Source organism: Melanotaenia boesemani, chromosome 11 (genome assembly GCF_017639745.1).
Source record: "Melanotaenia boesemani isolate fMelBoe1 chromosome 11, fMelBoe1.pri, whole genome shotgun sequence".
Taxonomy (NCBI): domain Eukaryota; kingdom Metazoa; phylum Chordata; class Actinopteri; order Atheriniformes; family Melanotaeniidae; genus Melanotaenia; species Melanotaenia boesemani.
The window spans coordinates 37501309-37510686 of record NC_055692.1 but is presented as its reverse complement, the minus strand read 5'-3'; the positions used below and the strand labels follow the sequence as shown (position 1 = coordinate 37510686).

Genomic DNA, 9378 nt, shown 5'->3' with positions numbered 1-9378 from the left:
TGCGTTTCAGGGAAGACTTGAAAAATGGCGGAAGCAGAACGGGACTGCAGCTTATTTGTTCCAGTAAACAAGGCTACTGTCTACATGTAAACACAGGAAGTAAAATCACAACTCAAATTTATAGCATATCAATCACAGAAGGTTAAATTTCCCATGAGCCTTTGCGGTCCTGTAGCCCCGCCCCCTCTGATAGAAACATGTTCAGTAATCTTTGCTCATCATTAGTATCTCACTGTGCTGTGGTCGCACTGAGACGCTGTTTCTACAACACAAGGAACGATCATTAATCCCTACTAACTGTGGAAAGCACCCTCCTCTTCATCACAGGAGGCGGGACAAACTGGGAAAGCAGCTGGAGCTGGAACGCCGGAACACCGAGGATGAGCAGCCTGCTGTCAATCATTTTTTAAGATAAATTTATTCTCATTTAAAGCTTTGGCCTGATGGTGGCGCTAGAGGACAGGTCAAGTTTTCATCGACGAGAGGTTTTTATGTCTTCAACAAATAAACAGTGATTTCCTAGAGGCCAACATCCCTGCAGTCAAAGGGTGGAAGGTGATAGTGGTGGTATGCTCTGCAGGCTGGACTCTTTAAACTCTACATTCTGCTTTGTCCTGGACTTAATGTTTATTTCTTTATGCATTTTACTGTGTTTTATCTGTTTTGTGGATAAAACTGGAGCTTGTAAAGCCCATCCTGAGCAGAATAACGTCTCTGCCAAGCCTCATCTTTACTGTTTCCTGGACGCGCTGAAGTCAAGTTGCTGCTGATGAATGAGTCTGGATTTAATTACACTGAAAGTTGTCTGGAAGCTGCAGACCAGCGGTGGAAACTGAACCACCGTGTGGAGCCCTGAGGGACTCCTCTGAACAGTTTCTGAAAGAAGAAAAGCTACAGATGCGACAACAGAGCACCCTCCTGCAGAAACTTCATGTTTTTGGTTTTTATTTCTTTGTGAGGTCAGTCCAGAGCATCTGTCCCCACACCCTGAGGTCCTCTACTGGACCGAGCCCTCAAACGAGCCTCCTGATCTTGAAAAGTGTCCAGAGCCGGCGCCACCTGCAGGGAGAGCAGAGTCCTGGATAAACTGTGTACAGGCCTGGAAGATGGAGACAGTAGCCAGGTTCCCCCAACATGGCGGACAAAGCCGCGGTGACATCACATGATCATCCTGTATAAGGTCATCTGGAGTAGAAGATGTGTCTCTGGGAGACTGCTGTACAGGTGCGTGTTTACGTTCAGGTGTTAGCCTTACCTGTGTGAAGCGAGACTGTCTGGGTGTTGTCGAGGCTGGCACAGATCTGCCCCTTCGCAGCAGGCTGGTCCTGGTTTCCACCACCGGACCTGGTTTAACCTGAACACACGTTTCCATCACTAGGACTACAGTTCATCATCTGTCCTCAGATCCACCTGATGGGTGTTTCTGGGGTCTCTGCGGTGGAGCAGTCCTTGATCTCAAGTTGTGATGTCACCACCCAATGAGAATCAGCTCTCTGAGCATGCTCAGAATATTCTTCTTTAGTATTTGTACATGTCAGTGTTTACGTTATCGCCACATGTTAGCCCACCAAGATTATTTAAGGATGGAGATATTTTGGAAATTTGAGCTCAGTTGGAGGTTTTATTAATTTATTTTGTTATATTCAGATCTCAGCCATCTGGGATGTTGTTACGTTTTTTATTCCGTTATTAAAAATAATAGGCTGCTGCACACAATGTTCTAAAATTGTAAATTCTTTATTTTTAATGTGGTATTTTTCCTGTTTTTTACTACCATTTATCTACTTTTACTCTATTTGGGCCCGAGCACCGAAGGTGGAGCGAAGGCCTGTTGCATCTGCTGGATTTTTTTCTGTATTCTTATTATTCTCTTCAAAAGTAAATGGCATTTTTGGTGACCTGAATATGCTCGAAAACTCACCAAATTTTTCCTACCCTGTAAAGGAATGTGAAAAATTTGATATTGGGGGTGCTCGGGACTGTTTGGGCAACACTGAACGAGAGCGCCACCTGTTTATGATGACCCGCCACTGCACGTCATCAATCTTTATGAAATTCGTTACACATATTCTAAATGCTTGGGTGGACAAAAAATCCTCTTGGAGCAACGGCCTAAAACCAACAGGAAGTCGGCCATTTTGGGTCAAAGTCACCATTTTGGCATTTTACTGACATAGTTTAAAATCTATCTCCTCCTAGAGATTTTATCGTACCGCCACCAAAATGGCTCAGGATGTTCAGAAGGCATGTGTCTTTAAAAGTTATCAAAAGTTTTCTAATAGGAGAAAGGGCATGGAGGGGGCGGGGCCTCAAAGTTTGACGTCTCGCCATGAAAAACTAAAGTGATATAACTTCCATATAAAACAATATATCTGAACCAAAATGGCCATGTATGATGCCAGTCCCATCCTGAATACATCTACGTGTCAATATTTGGGTTATGAATTGGCCACGCCCACTGGCGACAGGAAGTCTTGGTTTCTTTTTTTTTACTCGAAAACACATTTCTCTGACGTTTTGGACACAACCAGGTCCAAACTGGGTCAGACAGCAGAAAACAAGTTGGTGATGATATCCAGTGAAAACAGTTGCTCTACGCTGCAGGGCGAGACCGTGGCGCCATGGCGATCTTCGATAAGATGCCATGACATCATAAATCAGTATAAATCCCTCAATTCTTACCCAATCCCCATCAGACTCGCAGGGATTAATCAGGGTCTGGCCCTGAACAGATCCGTATGACCACTTCTGGTCTTGGCCTAAGCCAGAAAGTGCTTTTTCAGATACCGAGGTCCTTCTCCTCAGGAATGAACCTCAGACACTTAAAAGTGCTTCAGATCAGGTCAAACCCTTTCATGATACTACAGTAAAAATAAACTCAAGTGCCTTTGCCAAATCTAACCATGGCGAATGGCGTTCACCGCGATGAAACAGGAAGTACGTGTAAATGACCTGATGTAATCTGATCTCCACCAAACTCGGCAGGGAGCTCCACCTAGTGACCATGGTAAAATCTGCAGGTGTTAACCTTTGAGCATTTGTGTTTTTGCATTTTAGTTTCTAGCATGTTTAACATTTCCCCTCAGAATTTAAAGATGAGGCATACAAAAAATGCTTTTTTTCATGATCTCCATTTTTTTGTATGTAATTTTATTTTTAGGTTAATGTAAAAAATGTTATCTTAATTATTCCCCACTTGCACCCTAAGCACAAAAATGTGTATATTGAAACCCATTTAAATAACTATTTTTGATCCCGCTAAAATAAAAAGTATAAAATGTGCATTTTCTAATTTATCCACTTCATTTGAAGCTAGGGGCTTTCTGTCTGTGCTCGAAGGGATTCCCTTCCTAATTACCTCATTTTCCAAAGTTATGCCAAGCATGGAAAACACCCACGTTAACAGCGAAGGAGAGCTTGCGCTGTTTACTCTGTCTTCTGCACGCCACACGTGCTCCTTAGTTTTAGAGGCTTATCACTAGAGGTCTAAAAGTGGTCAAAGCCAGTGGTCACCCACAAATTCCAACTGCGGTCAAGCCAGCCACCTCTCACGTATCCGTGGTCAAACCAGCTGCCGCTGTATTTTGTGGCGCTTGAGTGGAATCCTCCAGGCACAGGCGGTCTTCAAACCATGATGAGAACATCTGCGTGGATGAGTGGTTCTGTGTAAAGGGCATGGCAGTTTTAGGCAGTACATCATGCCAGTGAAGCCAGCCAGGTATGGCCTGAAAATGTGGGTAGCCTGCTACGTAACAACGTCTTACACATGCATGTGAGTTTGCACACCGGCCGATCAGCTGGTGCTCCGGCAGAGGCGCTGCTGAAAAACAACATTACCATGGTTGGCTCTAGCAGAAGAATTGTGCAAAGCAACTGCAAAACTACAGAAAACATCTTTGAAGGAACATTACTTCACAGTTTGCAGCTCCTGCCTCCCTGAGCTGTTCTCGTTATGTTGTTATTGTTGTTATTGTTAAATTCGTTTCTAGATATTGTTCATGTTCTGTTTTCTGTTAGCCTTCATGGTGTTATACTTGTTACATGGGACCGTAGGTGAAATCAATCACATAAAATTAGATGTTTCATATGTGTGATAAGGACTGATGAGGGTTTTAACAAACAATAAGTGACAATAAAAGAATTTATTTAGAATTTATTTAGTGTAATGTAAAACTTAATTTTATATGCATATTTTTGTGCAGAAGGTTGCAAAACTGGAGTATTTGACACTGAGCAAAAACTAATAATGCGTATAAATTAATTTCTAAGCTAATCTTTAACTTGTACCAAATACCAATCATCATTACAGAAATTATCCAGTTATCATAAATATATTGAAAATGTATTCATTTTTGTGTTATTGGATCATAAAATGGAGGTGCACCATGACCAAAGCTCGGCAATGCAGAGGTTAAAAAGGTTAAAAATTCATTAATCATTGATATGGGTGATTGGAACTGATGCTGGTTTGAGGAATAAAGTAAAAAAGAAAAAAAAGAAAATATTTTTATATTTTTTTACATACACCTTTATGTGTGTTAGGGTGCAAAAGGGAAGTTTTAAATGGATGCATTAAGGGTTAAAATCAGTTTGTCAGAAATGGTCGGGAACACTTCTGATGTTATGACTGGACACGGTGAGATGCCAGCTGATCCCCAGACACCCCATCTGGCCGTGGACGAGAGAAGCTGCGAGCAGGCGTGCTGGGGGAGGGAGGTGGCCGGCTGATAGTAATTAGATTTCATGAATAAAAAACTCAAATTGGATATTTTGAGTCCTGGTCATCTTTATAAAATCAAATCAGATCATATTAAAGGCAGTTTGCTGGTAATAGAAGCACCACATTTTATTAGTTTACATCAGTTTGTTTCCAGTTTAAAATCTGAAATGTGACCTACTGACAATAATCTGACTTTCACCTGGTTCACCTGTAGGGACCGACCCTGAAAAAGAAGGGTCCCGTGATGTGTTAAACACACCTCACACACACACACACACTGCGAGTGTTGGGGCTTCGGCGTCTCTCTCACCGTCTGCTCCTGGGTCAGACGTTCCCTCCTCAGCTCGGCGTCCAGCCAGCGGCGACCGTCCTCATGAGAGAGGAGGCCGGATATTGGTGAAGGCTCCCTGAAGACACGATACTCATCCATCAGTCACCGATGGGTTCCATCAGTCACCGATCACTGATAAGTTTACTTACCTGCTTCTGACTCCAAAGGTGATATCAGGTACCGGGGCCGGGCGCTGTGGAGTCCTGCCCTGGCAATGTCTGGGTGCCTGGATCTGCTCGGTGGCCCTCTGGACCCGGTACTGTCTCAGCTCTTTGGATGTCACCAGACCAGCCATCACTGCTTCCCGGTTCAGAGACACAAAGTCTAGACTCTGAGCAGACTCTTCATACATGGGCTGGACCTTCCAGCTTGACAGCGCTGAAAACTCAAGGAATGATACCGTTCAGTTACAGAACTCAGATCCAGGGACCTGAAGGACCTGAACCCTGAACGTTCAGTGAAACCAGCATATCTGACTTAGACTGTCTTCTTTCAGACCCTCCAGCTGTAAACCAGTGATTCTCCAACTGCTCAGTAAAAGCTGAACTCACTCATTCACCAACATCCTTCATTAAAAGTTTTTACTGAAAACCGGCCGAGCCACCAGGCCAGCGGTCGTACTATCCAGGTGTATCTGCAGTCGCAGGTAACTGAACATCTATGGAGTGGTTGAAGGACTGGATCGGTGTGTTCAGTCTACCAGACTGATGGTTTCAGGAAGACTAGAAACAGAGAAAATGAGTGTAAAACGATTCAGATAAACTGTCCCGATATCGTTCCATTTGTTTACACACTAAAATCTTGTTAATTAGCTAAAATATGTACAGATCTGAAAACACCCATCCCTCCCTCGGTCCAAACGGGGGGTTAGGGTTCCCCGAGATTCCAGGACTGGAACCGGAGGAGGTTCTAGGACCAGAACCGGAGGAGGGACGTTCAGACTCCAGGACTGGAAGCAGCTGATTTTTTCCAGACTACTGAGTTTATCTCTGTCAGAGATCCATCCTGATAAGTGTTCATCATCATCATCATTTACAAACAAGGAACTGATTCATGACTGACCAAGGTGTGTGTGTGTGTGTGTGTGTTGTAAAAGAAATGTTGCTGCATATGGTAATCACTCATATATACTCATATAATAATCACATGTATATTCAGTTTTCTTTATTAATTTATTATTGTTAATCCATTCACTTTTACATTTTCATATTGTGTTCTCATTCTACAGAATACTGAAGTTACAGTTTTCATTGTGTGTGTGTGTGTGTGTGTGTGTGTGTGTGTGTGTGTGTGTGTGTGTGTGTGTGTGTGTGAGGTCAGACTGACCACTTTCTTCCAGAGCTCTGATATGGCAGAGTTGAGGCTGGTTTTTCCACCTGCTAGATAGCAATAGTGTTTGGGATATCAGCTTGTTGTGGTTTGTGGGCTTTGTCTGAAAACTGGAAGAAAGTGGCGCCACTAAGTCTTCTATTCCTCATTTATTATTTTACTGTTTGACGGTCAGCTGTAGACCAGCTGAATAAAACTGTTTCTCTCTGATGAATCATCAGAGTCTCTCCCGACTTCACGCGAGTCGGGACGACAACTCTCTTTACTTGCAAGTAATTCTTTATTCAATACTTCTCCTGTAAATAAACCTTATATACTTTTACTCATTCCAGACTCTTGGTAATTTTTCTACAAGTGTGTGTGTGTGTGTGTGATTGACAGATAAGAGGACTGTCAAGATAAACCTGGTGTGTCAGTTTAACAACACACACACGTGTGCTTGACATGTGACTGACAGCAGTGATTGTTGCCTGAAGGCATGTTTTCTTCCCACAAACACACTCGTGACAGCTGACACACACACACATACACACAATCCTTTTTCTATTCTTATGTGGACCATCACTAACAGTCTACATATGTCTAGAACTGGTTCTGTCCTGACCCTGGACCAGGAACAGTGGCCAGCTTGGAGAAAGCATGACTTTTGTTGTTGGAGCTAAGACTAACATAGAAGTAGAACACACAGAACTCTGATGTCCAGTGGTAAAAGGACTGTACTTTTCTAGTCCTGTGGTTCACTCAGACTGCTTTAACACTACGTCACATTCATCCGGTCACTCATACAGCACTTCAGTTGTTATACCTGTATATACTGTACATACAACTCTACTTCTATCACTTGCATTCATACCCTGAGAGACACATCGGAATAAAACATAGGGTTCAGGGTCTTCCCAAGGACACTTCAGCATGTAGTCAGGAGGAGTGTTAAATCAATCCACCAGCTTTCTGGTTGGTAGACGACTGCTCTTCCTGCTGAGCTACAGCCGCCCCTCCTCTCAGCCCTCACGAAAAAAGTCAAAATACCAAAGAGGACAGAGAAGCTCAGATTACCTGAGAAGACACACCTGTAACACTTGAATCTACTACAGAGACCAGAGACAACCAGGTAGCCCAGAATGTCAGAAATAGGGCGAGCTAGAAGTGTTAAGGTGATGGAGGTGGAGGTCCATCCATCCACCAACCCACCCACTCATACATCCGTCCATCCACCAACCCACCCACCCATCCATCCATCCACCAAACCATCCATCCATCCATCCACCCACCCACCTATCCATTCATCCATCCATCCATCCACCCACCCACCTATCCATCCATCCACCCACCCCACCCATTCATCCATCCATCCACCAACCCATCCATCCATCCATCCATCCATCCATCCATCCACCCACCCACCTATCCATTCATCCATCCATCCATCCATCCATCCATCCACCCACCCACCCACCCACCCATTCATCCATCCATCCACCAACCCATCCATCCATCCATCCATCCACCAACCCACCCACCCACCCACCAACCCACCCATCCATTCATCCATCCATCCACCAACCCATCCACCCACCCATCCATCCATCCATCCATATGTGCAAACACATTGACAGGATGAATTAAAAACAGGAGAGCTCTCCAACACACTTAATGTTAGCGCAACAATGCTAACGTGCAAGCTAAGCATGACATAAGTAATGGTGAGCAAATTATTCCAAGGCTTCGTAGCTTGTGTCCCTCTTCCTGAAGCCAAGTGTTTGATCCAGTACCAACACATGACCGGTGATGTTCAAAGCTTCAGACGTCATCGACAGTTTTTCTGCCAAGTAGCTGCAACCTGTGTGACGACCCACGAGTGTAAGGATTCTCCAGGTCAATCACACCCCAACTGCTTCCACATCGACTATTTCACTCATGAAGCTTTGGTCATAGACACGTTATTATTGCTTTGTAGGTCATGTGAAATCTTACAACGTGAATCTGCCATTAAAGAATCCATCAAATGACCATCAGAACACCCGAGGCTGGACCGGCCCTGCGTACCAGGTACAATGATGATCATGTCCAGCAAACCAGTGACCCAGTCAATACTGGAAACCTTGACGTGGTATACGTATAGCTGAATGTGTATCCTAATTAATAATATATGTCTGTGTTTCAGCATGTGGTTTATAGAGGAACCTATCAACATAATTACAGACTCCAGAAAACAGAAGCTGCATGAGACCTCGAGGACATGATGGTTAAAGATGGCTGACGTTATTCTGTGGTTGAAGGGTTGAAACCTCATTAAAATCCTGGACTGAAACTCCTCCAGAGAGGTCGTTTTATCTTCATTTGTCCACCAGATGTCACTGAAGCTTTGAATCTTTATCCGGAACAACAGTAAGTTTTGCCTCAGTGCATGAACAACTTCAGCTGACATATCAGTTATTGTTCATATCTGACATCTTCCTACAGAGGACTCAGTTCATTCTCAGGCTGTAGACGTGTCTTAAAATGAAGTGTGATGATGTTAAATGGGTGTGTCTTACCCTCGGCCACGCCTCCGTCTGAACATGGTCTGTTGCTAATTCCATAGGTGAAGTCTAGACCAGGAACAGTCAGACCTCTGGACTGGGTCTTCCCGAGGGGTGACTGCAAACATCAGCAAAAGCTTCAGAGTCCTGGTTTTAGTTCTACAGACAACAGATGCTGTTTCTCTGAATCCTTCATCTGGACCAGCTCCTCCTCCATGTTCTCAGTTACACTATCATCGCCACAGTAACATGTTTAATAGCAATAAACCCTAGAAACGAGCTGTGATGCATTCAGGTGTCTGATTCATCAGAACTGGGCTGTTTGGATGTATTGATCACAGACGAGGTGATGCACCTCCGGATCTATTACATCATGGACCAGAAACACATTAAGGACTAAGTCAAACTAGGTTCTCAGGGTCTGACTCTGGTAAATGAGATTTTCTCCTGTTTTAGTTGGACTAACGTGGTTTTAA

The 9378-nt window shown here is 43.9% G+C and overlaps 1 protein-coding gene across 1 annotated transcript; it reads right to left on the bottom strand.

The window, feature by feature from the left end:
* Positions 1 to 960: 960 nt before the first annotated feature.
* On the bottom strand, positions 961 to 9119 carry cfap77 (cilia and flagella associated protein 77). The gene is made up of 6 exons (XM_041999584.1): positions 9066 to 9119; positions 8918 to 9020; positions 5201 to 5429; positions 4980 to 5127; positions 1256 to 1354; positions 961 to 1059 (listed from the first exon to the last, which is right to left on the bottom strand). Exons 1-6 carry the CDS (start codon positions 9117 to 9119, stop codon positions 961 to 963), a joined length of 732 nt encoding a protein of 243 aa, XP_041855518.1.
* Positions 9120 to 9378: the final 259 nt, after the last annotated feature.

Excerpts from the sequence above, each read along its gene's own strand:
- cfap77 (XM_041999584.1), bottom strand. The coding sequence starts at position 9,119 with ATGGAGGAGGAGCTGGTCCAGATGAAGGATTCAGAGAAACAGCATCTG. Across the intron at positions 5,430-8,917 it reads AGACGGAGGCGTGGCCGAGG|CGCTGTCAAGCTGGAAGGTC; the intron begins GTAAGACACACC and ends TTGAGTTTTCAG. Across the intron at positions 1,355-4,979 it reads AGTGTGTGTGTGTGTGTGAG|GTTAAACCAGGTCCGGTGGT; the intron begins GTGTGTTTAACA and ends ACGTGTGTTCAG.